Source organism: Stylophora pistillata, chromosome 5 (assembly GCF_964205215.1).
Source record: "Stylophora pistillata chromosome 5, jaStyPist1.2, whole genome shotgun sequence".
Lineage (NCBI taxonomy): Eukaryota > Metazoa > Cnidaria > Anthozoa > Scleractinia > Pocilloporidae > Stylophora > Stylophora pistillata.
In genome coordinates this window covers 29,977,045-29,997,467 of record NC_142523.1, presented here as the reverse complement: position 1 = coordinate 29,997,467, position 20,423 = coordinate 29,977,045, and the positions used below count along the sequence as shown (strand labels likewise).

At 37.6% G+C, this 20,423-nt stretch overlaps 3 protein-coding genes and 1 pseudogene across 3 annotated transcripts in view; 3 read left to right on the top strand and 1 right to left on the bottom strand.

Annotated features, from left to right (window-relative positions):
- The window catches only part of LOC148731370 (fibroblast growth factor receptor 3-like), a 20,215-nt gene extending 15,557 nt beyond the window's left edge, over window positions 1–4,658 (top strand). Inside the window, exons 13-17 of the mRNA XM_088761204.1 lie at window positions 910–986; window positions 1,120–1,160; window positions 2,252–2,348; window positions 2,714–2,810; window positions 3,615–4,658. Of these exons, the coding sequence (XP_088617330.1) occupies window positions 910–986; window positions 1,120–1,160; window positions 2,252–2,348; window positions 2,714–2,810; window positions 3,615–3,767 (465 nt within the window). The 3' untranslated portion in view covers window positions 3,768–4,658. The remainder of the gene's footprint in view (window positions 1–909; window positions 987–1,119; window positions 1,161–2,251; window positions 2,349–2,713; window positions 2,811–3,614) is intronic.
- Window positions 4,659–7,459: 2,801 nt separating this feature from the next.
- Window positions 7,460–8,558, top strand: LOC148731369 (uncharacterized; annotated as a pseudogene).
- Window positions 8,559–9,214: 656 nt separating this feature from the next.
- On the bottom strand, window positions 9,215–13,824 carry LOC148731368 (uncharacterized). The gene is made up of 7 exons (XM_088761905.1): window positions 13,600–13,824; window positions 12,947–13,023; window positions 12,084–12,214; window positions 11,766–11,899; window positions 11,457–11,646; window positions 11,140–11,319; window positions 9,215–10,925 (listed from the first exon to the last, which is right to left on the bottom strand). The coding sequence occupies exons 1-7, from the start codon at window positions 13,822–13,824 to the stop codon at window positions 10,774–10,776; spliced, it is 1,089 nt and encodes a 362-aa protein (XP_088618031.1). The 3' UTR covers window positions 9,215–10,773.
- A 1,906-nt stretch (window positions 13,825–15,730) lies between these two features.
- Window positions 15,731–20,266, top strand: LOC148731367 (uncharacterized). Its single transcript, XM_088761293.1, has 10 exons — window positions 15,731–15,813; window positions 16,005–16,158; window positions 16,304–16,511; window positions 16,889–17,062; window positions 17,308–17,429; window positions 17,527–17,924; window positions 18,103–18,163; window positions 18,376–18,419; window positions 18,732–18,985; window positions 19,409–20,266. The coding sequence occupies exons 1-10, from the start codon at window positions 15,753–15,755 to the stop codon at window positions 19,547–19,549; spliced, it is 1,617 nt and encodes a 538-aa protein (XP_088617419.1). The 5' UTR covers window positions 15,731–15,752; the 3' UTR covers window positions 19,550–20,266.
- The last annotated feature ends 157 nt before the right edge of the window (window positions 20,267–20,423 follow it).

Genomic DNA, 20,423 nt, shown 5'->3' with positions numbered 1-20,423 from the left:
CTGAGGTTGTTCGTAGAAAGTCTCGCGAAAGGAAATATGTTTTCTCTTTTCTAATAGGGCTGCTTAAAAGCTATTTTTAAGAGAGTGGCAAATTTATTTTAGTTTTTACATTTTTACTCAATTATAATATGTAGCTTCATATTTTGTAAAATATGACTTTGCAGAAGAAGGGAGATAATTTTTAAAGTAAACTGAAGGTCTGGGGAAGCAGGCATCTATTCTCGCCAAATGCTACAAATAGCTTCAGTCGTTACTATCGCTACTACTCAGTTGCCCCCTTCAGTCCTCTCATTTTCTCTTGATTTGAGTTTATTCTTTTCCTCATTTTTCTCCGAATCATTCGATTGGAGGTTGTATGCATTGATCCGAAAGAAGTTTCCTTTGGATACTTTCTTTATTCTGCACTAATCCATCATTTTCACGTGAGCACAACCTCCTTTATGTGCCTTTCCCATTGCGGCCGTCTTACCTAAGTCTTTGTCTTAATTTGATCATGCACTTATTTTCTCCAAAATCATCAGTTCTAACACATCTCGCCGTTCAAGGGCCCAAAAAATTTAAGCTCTTTTGCTTTTCTCATTTTCGTTGGCCGTTGTTCTCCTACTTGTTTCATCTTCTGCGCAAAAAAAAAATTGACAATTACTGAAATGCTACTTTTTATTTTCTCATACAATGAAGTACATGGAGGACCGACTATTCTTTTGGTGTTCAACATTTCACAGTGTTTTTGTTTGCGCTAGCACTGATTTTTCTTTGCAAAATAAGAGATACTCAGGAACAATTGAAGAAAATTATCACAAAAGATGTAAAGCAAAAATAACAAAAAACAATCACAAACCAAACAAAACAAATTCATAACATTATTATAATGATAGTTTAAGAGAAGTTTTAATGCTTTTTTTTCCGCAGGGATGTTTGCCAATCAAATGGACTGCACCAGAAATTCTGCTGGGAGACCTCGCCGGACTTTCCACTTTGAGTGATGTGTATGTATCGTGTATATTCTTCCATCACCTTAACGAAATGATCACCCAATTTGATTTTTTTTTTTTTTGTGGTTACTTCACATCCAAAATTCACTCGGCACTAACTGTGGAATATTTCTGATATGTTCACCAGGTGGTCCTATGGAATCGTTCTGTATGAGATAGTTACCCTTGGTAAGCCAAACTAAGTTCAATAAGAATATTTATAATAAAGGTTTGTTTTTACTTTTTTCCACGCCTTTCACTCCTGAAAATGTCCTTAAACAAGATAATATAGATGGTTTACATTCTCTTGCCTTAAGTTAGTTTATTAGTGTCCCAGTCTTGTGAGACTGATCAAGCAGTCTAACTACTCTTGTAAAAATGAACCCTATTAATGAGTTCCGGTCGAGTTGTATAACCTCCAGGCAAAAAGTACGACAGTTGTCGTTTTTAGGACAACTCCCGTGTTAAGTAAAGATCATCTGCTTTTTACACCTGAAAATCAAATCTCGTTAACTCTGTTTTCATTTTAATATGTAGCCAGCTATTTATCGATAATCAATCTCATGAAATGAAATGAAACAAGAAGGAGAAGACTTCCATAGTGTTCACTTGTTAGAGACTATCATCAAAATCGAACCAAAGCGAAGAAACTTTAAACTACATTGACTCAGGAAAATTTGTATTTGAGCATCATCAAGCTATGTAAATGTATATGCAAGATTAAGGAAAATTTAGATTTGGGCATCATCAAGCTATATTAAATGCGAACTTTTTTCTTATTTAAAATGATGTCGAAAAGGAGCGCGCCGTCTCAGCCACAGCAATTTCGTGGAGCATGTTGATATGCACTCTTATTTCACCTGATAGATGTTTACAATTGTAATAAATTATTAAAATTATGGCTCACTGACTACAATTTCAACAAATTTATTAGTGATATATTCAGTATTAGTATAATTTCAGAGCTGAGCAAAGAGTTTCCAGCGATCTGATTGGTCGAGCTGTTCCTTACATGACGCTATATAAACCGCTCCACGCGGTTAATATAAAATGTTAAAATAAAATGTTATTAAATGTTACTAAAATGTTATTTTAGAAATTTCTCTGTTGTTCAGCTCTGAAATTATACTAAAACAATTATTCGCCTCAGGTTCGGAGGTTCGGAGAATATTGTCCAATAATCCCCTCGACTTCCTCTCGGGGATTATTCGACGATATCCACCTCGCCTTCGGCAAATAGTTGTTAAATATCACATGCACACGTCCTTATGCCTTAACAGGAGGAATTCCATACGATGGATGGTCAGAAGGCAGGGTGGTTGCAGAGGTCACAAAAGGATATCAGCTGCCAAAGCCTGATCATGTTGATAAAAAACTGTGAGTTGTACCTCTCTGCTGCGATATCGACGTTTTCCAATGTATAGCCTAAATTTCAACACAGTAGATCACAATTAACGTTCTTCTTGTAGACATTTTTGCAGTGGAATAGTTAACCAATGAATATAAAAGCTGTTTTCTTTTAAAAGTGTGAACTAAGAGCATAAGGTATTCAGCTGTGATAATGTGTGTCTACGTACTTCGACGAGATCAGAGCGAGTAAAATATTGCCGATATGTCCGATGACCCAAAACAAACCTAAACCATTATTTTCGTTAAAAGGGTTCCCGTAAAAAAACTTCTTGCAATTCTTCGCATAGTCCAAAAAACGTAGTCGAGAATTGACCATCCTTGTTTAATTTCAGGCATGATATGATGAAACGGTGCTGGAATTTTAACCCTGACTTCCGTCCTCCATTTGAAAACCTGCGACAAAGAATGGACATATACATTCATGAAGAGGTTTGTTTTAAGAATTGAAAGCTTGCTGACATTCTATGAATTTTGAAGTTTCGTGGATTTTTCAGTACTTTGACACCATTTAGTTTCGGGAGTAATGCTTGATGGTAAGAAAAGAGAAGAAAGAAAGTCTCAAGCACTCTAAACAACAAACGTGTCTAGTTACAATGATAAGGTTGAGATCGGACGTCAGCATTATCAGGCGCCTATGGCAGCCGCTTCAGTTCATGTAACGATCTCACCTTCCCTCCCATCCCACCCCAGGGGAGGACATCCACCACACAGTAATCTCGTGCGTGGGAAATTAACGTCTCCTACCCCTAACCCTGCAGGAGACCGGGCCTACGGTTTTTTCGTCCTTATCCGAGAAGACTAGAATATCTATCCATTTCTTGATATTATAGAAAGGTAGCAAATTCTTCTCACTTATTTTAAGACCATGAGTATTTGTCCGGCCGGGGCTCGAACCCTCGACCTCCCGCACAACACAATCCGGCGCTCTAACCAATTGAGCTAACCGGGAGGCGGTAAAGCTAACCGGGAGGCGGTACTGTGTATGGTACTGGTTTTGTTCCTCATGGCGCTGTAAACGGCTCAACTAGGACCATTTAGATCCCTGGTCAGCGATATTTCCACGCTCGTTATGCCGTCTACGCTCATTTCACCATTTTCAGTTTATAAATCCCTCTTAAAATCACAGAGGTTCTCTGTCTACTGTGGAAGTAACTTTACTTTTGTGCTTAACATCATAGTGATATAGTGCTGTGCAGCAAGTGTACAACCCTTATTTCCTGCTTTCCACCCCAGACATATGAGGAACTACTTAATCTGGGAGCTTATGACAAGAAAAAATACTCTAGGGTTGAAGATCTTGGAGCTGAAGATGCAGGACCGCGTGAGGAAGTTGAAAAGAAGGCTGCTGCTAAAAGATTGGGAAAATGGTCCAGTGACCGCCGTTAGGGTACCTTTCTCGATGCTAAACTATGCGTGATGACAGCGATGATTTTAAGGTCTTTCCATGTTAAAGAAACAAATGACATCTTTGTTTTAGATAATAATTCATAAGGTTAATTCTTTAAAGATACAAATAATTAATCAATTCAATTGGATTCAGTGTAGGAGAACTTGGGTAGATATTACTTAAATTTCCTTCACTGATTAAAACAGGATAGAAAGAGATAAAATAACATCCAAACAATTAAAAAACAAAACAGACTTGAGAAGCGGCCCGTCTATACTCTTTAAATTTGCGAGCTGTTGTAGTGAAAACAATCCGCTGTAAATTTTTTTGTAGCAAATCTAGTAGGGAATCCTCCCAAGGATATTTGAAATTTGGTAATTTTTTTGTAGTTTGGTATTGGATTAGTAGTGTGCTATTAATCACCATTGAAGTATCCCGTATGCCGATATTACTGACTCCGTAACTGATGTCCTTTAGTTCACATGCATTTTGCTCTCATATTGCTTTGTTTAACTTTCAAGCCATTGCTATTTGAAAACAATTGATTGCATTAATATTGAAATTTATTGCTTTGCTTTAAGTGTTAAAGGCTTTTGTCGTAAGCGGAGAGAACCGTCGTAACAGAGTGAGTCAACTTAGCTTATTAATTTTCTTATGTGATTTCGGTTCGTACGAGAAAAAAAGACAACGCTTATTGAGGAGCGTTCGTTTTAGTAGACAGACAACTTTGTCGTGGTAAAACGGAATTCTTATTTGAAAACTGAATGGATGTAGATCATGTAGATGTATGAGCTTTTATTTCTGTTCTCTACAACAATCACACAAAAAAAACTGTATTTAGTAGTCACACACTCTATTTAATATCTGCAATTAAAAGGTTAGAAGCATAACATATGGCTTTTTATTGATCGCAAAGTTCCTTTCAATTGATACTTTGCCGTATCCCTTCCTTAACTTTGCTATGGATAACGTCGTCCTTAACGAAGAGTTATCAGAAATTAGAGGTGTTCTCTCGTCAGTGGTAATTATTTTCTTATCCAAGGGGCGTCAATCAATCAGACACCCACGCCAACTCCTACTACTGAACTCGTGATAGAAAGTTTTATCATAAATCAAACTACTGTTTTACGATTCATTAAAGTGCCCCTGAGACGAAAATTGGCCGTTTTATTTTGGACCAATTATTTTACAGAATATTGAATTGGGTCAAGTTAAAAACCCCTTTTGCCATTAAAAAACTCAAAATAAACCTTCGATGCCTAATTTTTACCCCTTCAAAGTCGTCCAAAAATCGTCAGCCATTGCTGAAAACATGTTCCAGCCGAGCCCGCAGTTGTACAGCAGGAAACGCCATCATGACGTCAAAGGCTCAACAAACTTATGCTTTGCTCTGTCGCAACTCTCTTTGTTCGCTGCAAAGAGAATCACATATTGCTTTTTTGAGAACTATTTCGTTGTCAGTCGTGAAATGTCGACTTTGTCTGACGATGAATTGTCCCAGAAATCATCTGAAGCTTCTGTGGATAGTTTTGCGCTGGAAAACGATGAATTTTTGCCATGCGAAAAGATAATTACAGAACGGCATGGACTCCCCATGTGGCTCTTGTGGTCACATCGCTTTATCACCTTCAAATTGTATTTTTGCTAGTCGTAAGGGATTTTCCTTTTTTGTAAGAAATGATCGAGCGATATATAAAAATTGTTTTCGGCAATGGCTGATTGTGTATCAAGGCGGATATTGGGAGTTTGTGAAAGCCATTTCTAAGCCATTAATGTGTTTGCCCTGATGCATTTGGTCAATGATCTCATTAACCCTTTCCTGCGTCGTTTTTACTATCGGTGCTTTGAGAAGCTTGAAGTGAACTCTGTTGTTGAGTTGCACTTTGGCCTCTTGTTTTCTCTGTCTTATTCATGATGACTATTGTTGTGTTGCTTCGGTGAGGTTCAAAGCAGAGTTTGTTTCAACACTTTCAGAGCCGTAACCTCATTGCGTTACAAAGAATTGTTTGGCTTAGATATAGTCTGCAAGCTGTGTTGAGACAATTTTCCAAGTAGCTCTGAAGGGCAATAGAAGACTGAGCCGGTGCCATTCAGTTTGATATAAAACGGTAGTGGTTTTTTTTGTTTTGTCCGTGAAAGGTGTAACGGAGGCACATTCGTCTCGCGAATAAATCTCGGAAAAGTTCCCCTGATCTCACATTTGTTTGTCCAGGGTGTTGGGATGAGTTTGAGACCCCTTGATAGCACGCTGACTAGGCTGTCAGATGGTTGATAGTTTAAGAGGTTGTTAAAGAAATTTTCATTTTTTGGCTGCAAGCCTACATTTTAAGGAGTTTTTACCCTCTTTGTATCTTTTTTAAGATGTTTGTTCTACTTTCGCTGATATTAAAGCTGCTTTTTTCAGAGTCAGAGCACACAATTATATTTTTCATCTCTTTTGTCTAAAAGTGAGCACTTTGAGGTTAGAAAATCCCATTCCTCAATTCGGCTATTTTATCATTATTATCTACAATGTTCGCCGATATTTTCCTTTGTGTAAGGTATTCTGCCAGAGTGTTGTTTAAGGTGGATATTGATCAGCGCATACGTAAAGGTGACAAAACCCGTGGAGGTTCGTAGACTTCACTTTCGTCGAGATCACACAGAGATCGGTCTTAATTGTCCCTTCTTTTGGACGGTAGGCACTGAACCCGACAGAATTCTTCGCCTAGATCCTTCAAGGTACCCATATCTCTCGAAACAGTCTTCCGAGAAGTATTCGGAGTAGATCACAAATACTCCTGCAGGATTGAAGTTTACTCGGCGAGTTCGCACAGATCGCATCCGTTTTTCCCGCTCTGATTTATTTGCAAGGCTTCGATGCAGAGAAATACTACTGCATGGTCTGCACAATTAGTTCAGCTTTGAATTACGATGCCTCGACATTATTTTTGTCTAGTTTTTGTAAGAATAGAGTAAGGTACTCTGTTATGTTAGCTTGATATTTCGCCATGTAAGATTTTTGCGTTGAGCCTTTGACGTCACCTCTTCTGAGTCCTGCAATCAACTTCCGGAACATGGTCAAATAAGGACGGACGCGAAATCGCGAATTTAACGGCCCGAAAAAAGATATTTCTGGTACTCAAGATTGAAATTTGTCAGAGTAGGTGAAGGAGACACATTGATCACGAAAATGAAAAAAAGTGATGTGCGAAAATTTTGATCTCAGGGGCACTTTAACTCTACGTATAGTAAGTTACAAGCCCCGCTGACAGGTATCGTCGGGGTAGTTTCCCACACCATGTACGTTGTTGGTAGTTTTTTCGGCCTCGAAGAAGCAATAACTACGAATCATTACCAGGTAGATGATTGTAAATCGTTTTAGTTATTATTACATTACAAAGAATCTGGACGCATACGAGATGTTGGATCAGTCAGCACCCCTAGTAAGTGGACACTATCAAATTCGACCTCCACTTTGAGAGGATGTACCCGATCTTACAACGAGTCTAGCGACCGCGGTAAGACGATCAACATGGTTTGAACGAAATACGCAGGAAGACCACGTATTCCTTCGCCAGTACAGTAGTGTTGTTGAAAAATACAGAATCGAAAGATCCGGTGAAGACCGCAAGGCAGCCGTAGCTCTCGTACACGATTGTCAAACAAATGCCAAATATACTATACGCTAAATGACAAAATTTAATGCCAAATGTCAAAAGCTATACAAATGCCAAACAGAGAGAAAGCAGTGAACCCGAACGCTAGGGAGCGACTCATTATCAAAGGTAATCCTACATTGCCTGTGCAGTTTTCAAATGTATCTATCGAGGAGAAAGATGAAACCAAATAAAACACCAGTCCACATGTCGAGTAATTGTCAGTAGAGGAATGCAGATGAAAATATGAGTGTATGAAAATCTAGAGGAAACATTGTCTCCCATTCTCGTTTTAGATTGAGATGAGAAAGAGAACCCTCTAGAATTCCTTACAGAATGGTTATCAGGCTTTTTAACAGGAAAAGAAAACAGAAATTCAGTGAAATTATGCGTTAAGAAATGTGTCCCAAAATAATCTATACTGAAAGCTATGTTGTATGTTTTTGTTCCTTTGAGCGACGCATAAGGTAAAACTTCTCGCTTTTCCCAAAGAGCTATTTCATTACGAGAATTCTGTTCATTGTTCAAACCAGGACGCCAAAGCATAAAAAGTCACCTTAGGTTGTTTCGTATGTATGCTGAAGATAATCTAAGGAAATTAAGCTGGCTCAACATGAAAACATATCGTCTATCAAGCAGATTCATATCATTGAGTGGAGGCGAGGAATGAAAGCCTGGCCCTTTAAGTCAGTACTACAATCCAAGACCTTTTACATCAGGCACAAATTCGTTTTCACCGTTAGAAAGCAGGTTGTCTCAGTTCGGCAAAACTGTATTTGATGCTGGAGAAGATGGTGATTACTTTTTTAGGGCTGTGGCAATCATAATAACTATTTTCATGTGCACAGTGTTGGCATTCGGTATTTAGTGCATCGCCCTGAACAATTTATAAAACGTAACACTGTGCATTCTTGGCAAGATTATCTGGAAAGACTGCCATGTCAGAGAACAGGGGCTGATGCAGTTATAATTCAAGCTGATGCCAATCGTCTTAATTTATCAATTCATATTGCTGAATCAAATCCAACTTTTTCTCCCGTTACTGTCGTTGAACCAATGAATGCAGATGGCTTAAATATTACAATGGTTGATTCTGTTGCATCAAACATGCTCCTAGGCCGTTTTTACTGGCATCAACTTGGAGTGTCGTAGGTAAACTTGTGTCATAAAATCGTAGGACTGGGGTGCTACTCAAAACGGATTTGAGTTTAGTAAGAGCTGTATTGTGCTCTGGAATCCAAGTCCATGGCACATCAGACCTAAGTAAGGATCGCACTGGAGCAGTTAATTGAGACATGTCTGGAATATACTTGGCAAGATAGTTGATCATTCCTAATAACCTTTGCAGATCTTGCTTGCATGATGGAGTGGGCATGTTGTAAATAGCAGAGATTTTGTCTGGGTCTGGTGAAAACCCCGTTCACTAACAACTTCACCCATGTACTTGACTTTGCAATAAATGGTTTGAACCCGGGGGTAACATGTGAAGGTGTAGTCTGATCGTCCGGGTGAGTGTAGTCCTGAGAAGGACTGTTGTCGGTGGTAGTGACTGACGTTTCGACAACTTGTGCGGAAGTCATCATCAGAGTCAAGTGAATGATTGTTGTCAGTAGAACACGTAATTTTTTAAGTACAGATTTTCTGAAGTAAGAAATTTGGAAAAAAATTAAACTTTACCATGGTCTACTTCCTAAGGTTATAGCAAAGAATCGCCAACATCACCGAGCGGCCGTCCATGAACTAAGACTCACGGCTCAATCAACAATTTCAGTGACTCAATCGGCCATCCAAATTTAAATATGTTTCAGTCAATTTCAAAACAATTTAATTGGTTTCTTTCAACTTGTTACTAAACAGTAAAAAAATGAGCATGTTTGCGTCTACTTTCCCAGTTATCAGTGGTGAACGATTCCCTAATATTATGATAGCTCGCCCAAACAGCAGCACATATATCCCTCGAATGGTTAAGTAAACCATTTAAATGTCGATTTCTTTTTCAGAGAAGAAAACTTGTCAGTATTATTTATGATTTCGATACAATTGTGCCACACAAAAAGGCCATGGAAATTTCCATGTAATACTCATTCACGTATACTTAACAGTCTAAATCGTTGTTAAACAAAATTGAAAGGGGTACAAGCAACTTTCCATGTAATAACCATTTATGCATAAAAAAAAAAATATTTTCAAACACTTTTGGCCAAAACAGGTCTATGGAATTTTCCATGTACATGTAATACTCGCGTACACAAAACAGTATTGAACATTCTTGATCAAAACAGGTACATAAAAATATTTATGTAATACTCATTTAAACGTAAAAAAAAAAAAAAATTGAACGGGTACATGGAAATTTCCATGTAATACCCATTTACGCGTAAAAAAATAATTTCAAACACTTTTGGCCAAAACGGGTCCATGGAATTTTCCATGTACAGATAATACGTACACGCGGATACAAAACAGTATCAAACATTCTTAATCAAAACAGGTACATAAAAATATCCATGTAATACTCATTTAACGTTAAAAAAAATAACAATTTCAAACGTTCTTGGGCAAAAAGGGTACATAGAATTTTCCATGTAATACTTATTCGCGTATACAAACAGTATCAATCATTCTAAGTCAATTTAAACAGGTAAAAGGAAATTTCCATGAAATACTTTTACGATTTCATTGTGCCGGATAGTGCCTCACCAAAATGATCCATGGAAATTTCCATGTAATACTTATTATCCACGTATACAAACAGTATCAAACAGTCCTGACCAAAGCGGGTACATGGAAATATCCATGTAATACTCTTTCACACGCAAAAAACCATAATAATTTCAAACTTTCTTAGCCCAAAATGGGTGCATGGAATTTTATAAGTAATACTGACTCATTTGCTAGAAATTTAGCGTCCGAAATACCTTTTAAAAACAGGTTTATGGAAATTTCCATGATATATTCAGTCAAATTTTCAAAATAGCATCTGATTCGTGTCAAAAGCAGGTCCATGGAAATATCCATGTCATACCCAATCAAGAAGTAATTACAAAAATTTTACTCAATTGTTATTCACGTGTGTTCTTTGATAAAAGTGTCTCAATAGGGTAATGGTTTTTACAGCTAACGGCAAATTTCTTTCCGTTGCGTTCAAATGAAAACAAATCTCCCGCTAGACTTTTTTTAAGACAAACGGTCAAAATTTTTCAATCTTTCTGCCTTGCGGCGAAATTTGTTTGCTTTTTAACGGCTAACGGTTAACCTCATTGAAATGACTCTTGACTGATCTGTTCGAAACTTTCACTCAAACAATTTTTCCGGCGAAGGGATTATAAATCTACATTCAGTACGATTGTCTTGCAAAGCAATTTCTCTACTCGTCGTTATCTTTGGACCCTGATCCCTCGCATGCTGAACGGCTCAGTGTGACAGCTTCTTTCCTAAAACCAGAAACAGGCTTCTCGTCATTATATACGGATAATAAGTTTACGTTCCTTTGAACCGACGGTTTCAGGCAGGAACTCACTGAAACATAAAAATAAGGGATAAACGAGTTATTACCTTTTGCAGCTATTGGCATTGTTTAAAGATGTTTTGACTGCAGGCTACTGCAAGTCAGCAATTTTGTCTCACTTCCTTTAACCATTTTCGTAACTGTATTATGGCACAGAAAATAAAGGACTCAATGTCTGTAAAATGTGCAACTTTAGTACATTTTGTTTGTATAATTGTGTCTTACCTAGAGTATACGAGTGTCCAAACTCTAACACAATCCCTCTTGGAGGCACTAAAAGCTTTATGATATGCTGCATGAGGTCCAACTCATTCTCAGCCACAAACCAATTTGTGGCACTTTCCGATGGTGTGCCAACAATAATGACACAATTTTTTTCGACAAAATCTGTCAGTCCAGGGCCAGCTGTTTGCAAGAGATTTAAGCGTTCAGAGACTATCATGCCACACTGAGTCGTTTAATTTATCACTAAATCAAGACTTAACACTAAATGGAAATTGGAAAGTTTCTAAACCAAATGACAAAAACGAAGAAAATGTTACCTTTAGCGGACATCCTACTCCAGGCAACATACAATGTGTAAGCCTTCCCTCCCGGGGTACATTCTTCCAGGGTTTGTGTAAGGGATTCATCTCTTTCTCTTACAACAATGATGTAGTGAGTCATCTTTAGCCTTGTGTTCAGGCCACATATCTGCCTTAAAGTAGACTTTAATTTTTCCTCACTCCAGTTCTGGAAAGTTGTCAAATTTGAAAAATTAAAAGCAGTCAACAATAGCCTCCTTTGCATGTAAGAATCTTTATAAGAGAATTTAAGAAAAAGAAAAAAAAATAAACAAGCGATGAGCTTACTTTCTGTCTCTGTATAATGATTAGATCAGCACCACCAAAGGGAATTCCTTTCAGTGATACGGCAGAGACAGTATGATCCTCAGAAGAAATTGCGCAATAAAATTGCCCATTGATGCGCGAAAGTATAGAGCGATCTGAAAGAAAGAGGAAAAGAAGCCATATAAGTACAGTTTAAAGTGATCGCATCGATTGCTTTCGACGCAGAAACATTCTTCTGTGTCATTTCTAAGCTGTTGGTACGGTAATTAACCAAAAGTGACAAAATTTCCTAAATAACTTGCACCTATTATCGCCTTCTATTAGTTGTAGGAACTATACCGTTGTCTTCTTCTGCCACTTCAGCTTGAAGGGCTCTTTCGACGAGTGCCATGAACTCGGCACTTGCCTTCCCCTTTTTGACAGTGCTGATAAACGGCTGAAGGACATCGCGTCCAGTGAAATGTGGAAACCTGTAATGCCAAGCAAAGGAAAAAGCTGTAAGAGCACAATTACTCCTCTCCATAAAAGAAATTATGATAAAAAAACTGTACTTGGCAATTTATCTTGTGGCTTTGAGCTTAGTGTTTTTGAACTATTTCACTATTCTAAAACAAGGCCATTGTACAGAAAATGGATCATAAATTGATAGATGCATTTCAAAGTAAGAATTTTTTATCACAATGGACATGGACACATGAACAAAACTTTATGTTTAAGTAGAAGTGTAATCAAAAGTAGTAATAATTGAGTTTCGAAGTTGTTAAACTGTTATATTGAACGAATAACTCTCTTCCGCCTCCTTCCATGATCGACAGCCAGCTTTCTTTACGAATTCCGCCTTCAGAGCTGCTGTGTTTTTTACCTCTACTGCCCTTTCCTTTACTGGCTCATCTCCACTTTCGCTTGAAGAAGTAGATGCACCGGATACAGATGAGACACTGGCGCTCACGTTTACGTTTGTCGACGTAGGCGCCGTAATCGACAAGGTCTCAGCACCAAGAGAAAATTGTTCACTTGGTTGTACCAAAATAGTGTTTGACTCATTCTCATCTCGCCGTTTTTTGGCTTGATTTTCCTCGCAGCCACTGGTAGAGAAACTACTTGCAGGTCATTTGCCAGAACTTGACACGGGGAAGAATTCTACTTCAAGTAATTTTCTGACTTGTTCTCCAAATCTTGAAATGTCAGAAATTTCTCGGTACAACTGTTTATTGAGGTCGTCGGTGGGATTTAAGAACGTAACGTTCAGAAGAAGACTTTTTTCCGAGTTGTATTTTACCTAAGAAACAATGAATGCCTTGTGAAATATCATAAAACCATTTTACCTTATCTTTTAGGAAATACGTTGGTGCGAAAAGTAAATTCGATTGAAAATGCGGCATCGCCGGCTTATCCAAACACGTTTGGCGGAAACGAAGACCAGAAACGGAACTTTCTTGCGCCATTTTTGAAAAGTGTTGCACATTGATTGCTATTGTGCTCGCATTCCGAAACGCTTTAAATTTTGTGGGAAATTTCATGTAAGCTAGCAGCTAAACTAAAATTATTTTCTTTGATTACGGTATATAGGTAGTAAAAAATTAAGAGTGAATGGTCAGAGTAAGCTAAACGCCGAAAGAGGGAAATCCATTGCTATAGACAGGCCAAGTTTACTTAGTGCAAACCTTTTGGAAGCCAAATCAAATGCAGCTAATCTCAGACTCGAGAACATTTATTCTCCTCGATATTATTTTTCTATTGCACGATAAAAAAGGATCTTCATCTCGTACAAACTCAACATGATCTTTCTCAGAGCAAACTCTCTTTTCTTCTAACTAAAGATTAAAATTTTCAGAATTCTCGAAACGAAACGTACCTTGAGTTTCCTTAGATCTTCACTCGGGTGCTTCATGTGAACAACAGACCCAGGATCAGTGCCATCCTGCGCTAGAATGGGTGGTTTATTGTGATGATGCAGCGTGCGTACCTCTCCGTTTTCTGCTTTCGTGAAATACCACTTTCTGCCGGAATAGTGCCGCTTTTCCCTTTTTCCATCTTTCGAGTAAGGTAGTGAGGACCCTCTACTACGTGTTGTTGCCATATCTTTTCACTAACTGAATTTGTTGAGCCTGGCTTGTCAAATAGCTGACCGGCATGAACCCTGAAGAATGTGCGACGACAATTTTGAACCCGTATCGTTTGTTTATTGGTTAATATGCACACCCTATACGAAATTCTTTTGTATGCCCGATGACGTAGGAGTTTTGAAATTTCCGACAGCCGCACCACGCTGTCGAAGAAATCGTTACTTTTTTCAAACTGAAATAGTAATACATGAACGGCTATGGATATGGATTACTCTAGTTCGGTTGCAGAAGAGCCTCTGTCACTCTCGATTCCTTCAAGTTTCGCCGAAGAGCCTTTGGAAGAAACATCAGTAACTGAAGAAAGCTTTGAGAGCGGAGCTACGAGAATAGAAGAGTCAGCCGTGGAAGTATTTCAACCTCTCTTATCAAGCACGCCTGCTAAACGGAAAAGGGAAGCCTCGATCGGGTACGAATCGTCAGACTCTTCAAGAGCTGAAACACCACTCTCGCCTGAGCACAGAGCTTCTAAAGAGCAAGAAGTAGAAACTTATAGCAATGCAGGTTGTGAGGACGATAACGATGTGGTCCTTTCTGAAAATGAAAGCTTCAGCGGTAGCAAGGCGCGAAGCGGCAACTTTGAAGGTAACATTTCTAATCAACTCTTCCCTAACTTCAAAAACAGAACGTTTTTCTTTATGTTTGAGGATAGTAATTCTCAATTCAGAAACACTGTAGTTGATTTAGGCGGAAAAGTAGAGGAATTCTTTGATGTTCTCAAAGTAACAGATCTCGTTGTGAAAAGCCGGAAAACTGCTTGCCAGCTTGTACCGTCTGTACAATTCAATATTTATTCACGAGGCCAAAGAGCAATTAAGAGCTCCTCCAAGTATTTTTCCTCCACTGTTTCATATGATGGTAAAATCGTGGACGTCGCTGAAAAAAACGATATATCAGTGTATTCCAAAAGGGAATTTTTCCGACTTATCCAAAGTGAAAAACGAGATAGGAACGAACTGACCTCAAAAACCCAACGCCGGAAACGCGCAAAAATTAGAGAACTGAAACCTCATTTTATCAAAGTTGAAGATCAGTCCAGGAGGTTTTGCCCCATTTTCAAAGAATTTGACAAGCTTCCGACTTTAGACTTAGAGGAAGACCGGGAATCCAAACGGGCTTTGGGCGGAGCACACAAAGCAAGTAGAAAGGCTTACTGTGGACATTGTGAGGAGCACGTACTAGATAGTCAGCTGGATTTGCACTGCAAAGGGGAGCGTCACAAATCCATAATACAGCAACCAGGATACTGGAACAATCTTGACGCCCTAATCTATAAACTACCATCTATTGGGAAATTAGAGGATCAATAAAAAAGGCATTTTGAAGAGCCGAGTTTACGTAATTTTTGTTATTCAGTTCTACTATGTACTGGGAAGGTGGAAGGAATGCCTGACCTGATAATATAACATATTTAAAGTTCTGATTTAAAAATATCTGTCAAAGATTCAAATTGTCTGCAATTTAGAAAGTTTCATCATACCTTCTTAGTTGTCATCTTAACCAAATTATGCATGTGGTAATAATAAAAAAGGAGAAGTTGAAATTTCTTGCCTCGTGAACAAAGAGACACGTTTAATTTCTGCCGTAGGGAAAGTTCGTAAAGTGAGAAAACCTGGAGGTTGCGATCGCGAGAAGTGTCATGCTGCTTCTTTGAAAGAAGGTGAGGCTAGGCTAGGCTCCAACCAAAGAAGTGATAATTGTGGTAATTAGATAAGGAAGTATCACGAACTTCCCGATGACACATCGTCACGCATTCCTGAGTGTCGTTTACTAGAGAAACTGGGTTCGAAATAGAGAGTGGACGTAAACACCAAAACAGCCAACAGCGTAACGACTTAAAAAAAAAAAAAAACCCAACCAATCCGCCATTATTTCGTTGCTGGCTATGCCATATAGAGCAGAACAAGTGGGGAAGGGTAAACGTTTTGGTATAGAGAGGAAACTTGGTTGGTTTGTTTCCGCCGTTCGCTGTTTTGTTGTTTGCGATCGACACTCATTTAATGCAAAATTAAGGCACGAAGGCGATTACTCAGCCTGGTTCAAAGACGATCCAAGAGCGCGCTCGTGATTTTGACGGATATTTGAGCAATTGGATTCAGAGATATTCATCATTCTGTGGATTTCTTTATATTTATAGCAACAAAATCCGGATGTTGTGCTGAGAAATGCTTGGAAGTCATGGATCTTGCAGGGATGTGCATGATACGTTCGAATCTTCAGGGCAATAACTCGCTGCAAAAAAGGCAGATCGTACTTGATTGGCTATGGATGCATGCCAAACCAAATAAAAGGTACAGTACATCTTATGTTTTCCTTTAGTTTCACCAACAAGTTTCTTCTCGTAGATTGTCTAAATCATTAATAAGACTAAATTAGATAAAACGTATTTGTAACCATCTCTTTATAACGTGATTCCTCATGTTTGTTTCCTTATAGTGACCTTCAAAGCATCCCTTATTATCTTAGTGGATACAAAGTATGCAGTACAGCATACCGCGTGGTTTTTGGACTGAGCGCAGCAGCTTTAAGCGAAACGTTTCGCAATTTTCACGCTGGTGTGAGAGTTTTGCAAAAATCAAGGAGCAAGAACTTAAGTCACAAGAGACTCATGGCCGAAACTTGGATGGAAGCATTCTTCAAAAGGGTAATGAATGCTCTGATCAACGCAATGCCTTATTAAGATTGATTGCTTCTTCATTGAACCATGGTACATAGACAGACCTGACAAAGGTGGCTAATTAAGTCCTATGCGTCTCCACTCTCCACTTCTTAAAAAAGAAGAAAAAAAAAACAATAGAATACGACAATAAAACGAATTTCGTTTGGCATTTTGTTTAGATGTGAGCCTGTCTTAATGCAAACTTCTAGACGTATCCCTCGGAATATATTGCACTGATTACTTTGAACTCCTCAGTGCACTCAGCCATAGTTTAACAGAAATCCTAGTAACCTGAACTGATTTGTTTGTGTGCTATAAATCTTTACAACGACAACTTTACAACAACTTCTTGTTTCACATAGATTGGCGATAAGATGCCTGACACGGGAGCATTGCATCTTCCAAGCTTTCTGGACAAAACCATCATGTTTGGTTATTTGAAAGCTGATATAGAAGATGAGAATGAAGATGTCATCCATTACAGTACTTTTTGTCATCTCTTGAGAGATGTGTTTCCTTTTGTTAAAATACCCAAGGTGATATGAAGTTCCTGAATTTGTAGTGTTAGTTTTGAATGGTTATGTATAATTGATGATATACTAAGTGCAATTGTTGTTTTAAATCCCTGGATCAGATGTAGTTTTCATGCAACTTTGATTACAATAACCCCAGACTGCAAAATAACAATACAATACATCAAAGCAATATCTCTAAAGGTTCAGGTAATTGATTCCTTGTGACATTTCAATTTTCAGTACAAAGAAACTGTTGTTTACTGCAGGTAAACCGATTTACAAGATGTGATTACTGCACAGTATTGGGTGAGGAAAAGAGAAAAGCTCAAGATAAAGATGTGCGGAAATACTTGGACAAGCTTTTTGATTTCCACAATGATCTTCAAATGTAAGTGCTACATTAATTTCAGTAAGACACATTGCTTGTGTTTTTAAAAGTTAACTTTTTCCTGAAATATCTGTAATGAAACATTTTTTTTTTGTAGGAAAGAGAGAAAAGTGTATTACCACCACAGGGACAAAGCTAAAAAGTATCCACAAAAATATGCATGTATTGCACAAGATGGTATGGATCAGGCAAAGCTTCTCCTTCCACGATTAGTAGTTATCGCACATGCATATGCTAATGCAAGAAAACTCCGGACCCATTTGACTGGTGTGTTAAACCATGGGAGGCAGCCTAAAGGTTATTTTGACCTATTTCAATATCCCCATGATGCAAATCTCACCATTAACATATTACTCCTGGAATTGCAAAGCATGGGAGAAGACTTGCCTAATACCTTGTACCTTCAAATGGACAACTGTTGGAGAGAGAATAAAAATCAGTTTGTTCTCAACTTTTTAGCCCTTCTTGTGAAGCTTGACATTTTTGTTAAGGTATGTTGTACCCGCTGCTCATAAGGAAATGAAGTTTGAAAAGTGATACACTTAAATGAAATATTATAGTTTATCCTAATAATTTGTATTTAATGATTTGCAACAATCTACTGGCACTATGGGGTGGGGATGGCAGTGATCATGAACAAAAATTCCTTCAAATCCAATTTTTGTCTTTACAGGTAAAACTAAATTCTTAATGGTTGGTCACACTCATGAAGCTGTTGACCGGATGTTTAACAAGTAAGAATCTGAGAATTTCATTTTCATTGAATTAAGTTGAGAGGGAAACTATCTTTGAGAATAGTTACATTGCAGAACCATCTTTTTAATGCTGCCGAATACTTAGTCAAAGTTTCACTGCTGGGATGATACTTATAATTGCCAGCTTCAAAATTCTAATTTTGCACATATGTTGTTGTTAACTGATAGTCATATTAAATTGTGTCTTACAGGCTTTCTGAATTTCTGGTAAAGAAGGACACAAGAACCTTTAAAGGTACTGTTAGGAGGAATGCAATCAGTGAACTTTTAGCTTGGAAAATGACTGTTAGGAATTTATCTTTTAAAATTTGACCACCTGCCATATTTGACATGTATACCTGATGTGTAAGCTGGTGTTATCCAATTAACAAACAAAATGAAAAGAATCAAAATATCTGCAGAAGAGTAGATTGGTATAATTATTGAGTCATGGCCATGTTTATACAATGATATTTTAAGCCTTCAATTGATTGATGTTTATCCTCTCCTGACAATATAATATGGATGGATACAATATCTTAAAATGTTTTCTCTGGTTAATTGGTAGAGCTTATGACCTCCTTTGAGAGTTGTTACACCCCAACTCCAAAGGCTGTAGAGGTTGAACATGTTTTTGCTGTGAAGGAGTGGATGTCGCCCTTTTCAACTGTGCTCCACAAGATCTCAAATCCTCATGCTTTTAAATTAACAAAAGCTCCTTCAGGAAAAGTCGTTATGCAGTACAAGAACTGGGGGAGTGACAAAAAGGAAAACTGGAAACCAGTAGACCCTGATCCAGAACAGTGGTTAACTATAGTGAAAGTGAGTGGAAATATCTGCTTTACATTATGGAGCCAGAATAAATAAAAACAAAAAATTCCAACAATACTTATGAGGGATAATTATACTCTGTCTATACACTGAAGATAATACCTGTTTTGCTCAGCTGGAGTATGATGATCTTACATTTTAATTCTTAGCATTATGCTAGACCAATAATAATAATAGTAATAATAGTAATAATAATATTAGTAACAATGACAAGTACTATTAGAAAAATGGCAAACTGATCTCTGTTACAGCTTGATGGTATTATTGTAATGAAGTTACTAATTAGAAGCTTATTTATTGTTTAGGTCTGATTTCATTCTCTAGTCTAATTCATGTCCTTCAAATATGAAATTTCCGGAATAAGTGTTTTTGCTACAGTTTTTTTAATGATTGAATTTTTATTGTTTATGTCAGGCTGATGCAGAAATAAGTGTAGATGTCCCACCAGATTATGTTGCTCCAGATACAGAGAAGCTTGAGCTTCAGCGGCTCAGATCAGACATTGAAAAATATTTCAGATCAAGAAACCATCCATTAACACAGTATATAATGTAAGATGTTCAGCTTTGATTGATCTAGACATGTGCATGGAAATTTCCATAGACCTTCCATTAAAATGGTATAATGTAAGATGAAATTTCCATAGACCTTCCATTAACATGGTATAATGCAAGATGTTCAGCTATAATCGATCTAGACATGTGCATGGAAATTTCCATAGACCTTCCATAAAATGGTATAATGTAACATGTTCAGCTATAATTGATCTAGATATGTGCATGGAAATTTCCATAGACCTTCCTTAAAATGGTATAATGTAGATGAAATTTCCATAGACCTTCCAATAACACAGCAAAATTTAAGATGCACAGTTATAATTGACCCTGACATGTCTATGGAAATTTCCATAGATCTTCCATTGACACGGTAAATTCAGTAACGTTATAATCGATCTTGAAATGTGCATGGAAATTTCAAGAGATTTGCTTATTAAGTGTCCTGGTATAATGTAACATGCATATGATTTTTAAAGTCCCTTTGGATTATCATCTCTATGGTAATGACTCTGCATATACATTTGTAAAAAAGATTCTTAGAAAAATCGCTTTCAGATATGCCATATCCTACTTGGTATATCTAAAGCACGTACGTATAAATTTCAGTAAATACTGAGTTCTCAAAAGAAAGTCTGTTTTTGTTGTAAAAGTTGTTGTAATCAATTCAACTGTGGAGTGGCTTTTATAGACTATTAAACTTTTTTTCTTCCATATAGTTGAGTGTCCTGGTAAGAAAGATACATTGTAGAGTACATGTTACCCAACATATACTGAAGTGGCAAAGAAGCATCTCTTTGACTGTGATTTTTACCAAATTTTCTTTACTTCAGAAAATCTGCACTTAAAATAATTACGTGTTGTAGAATGTTCTT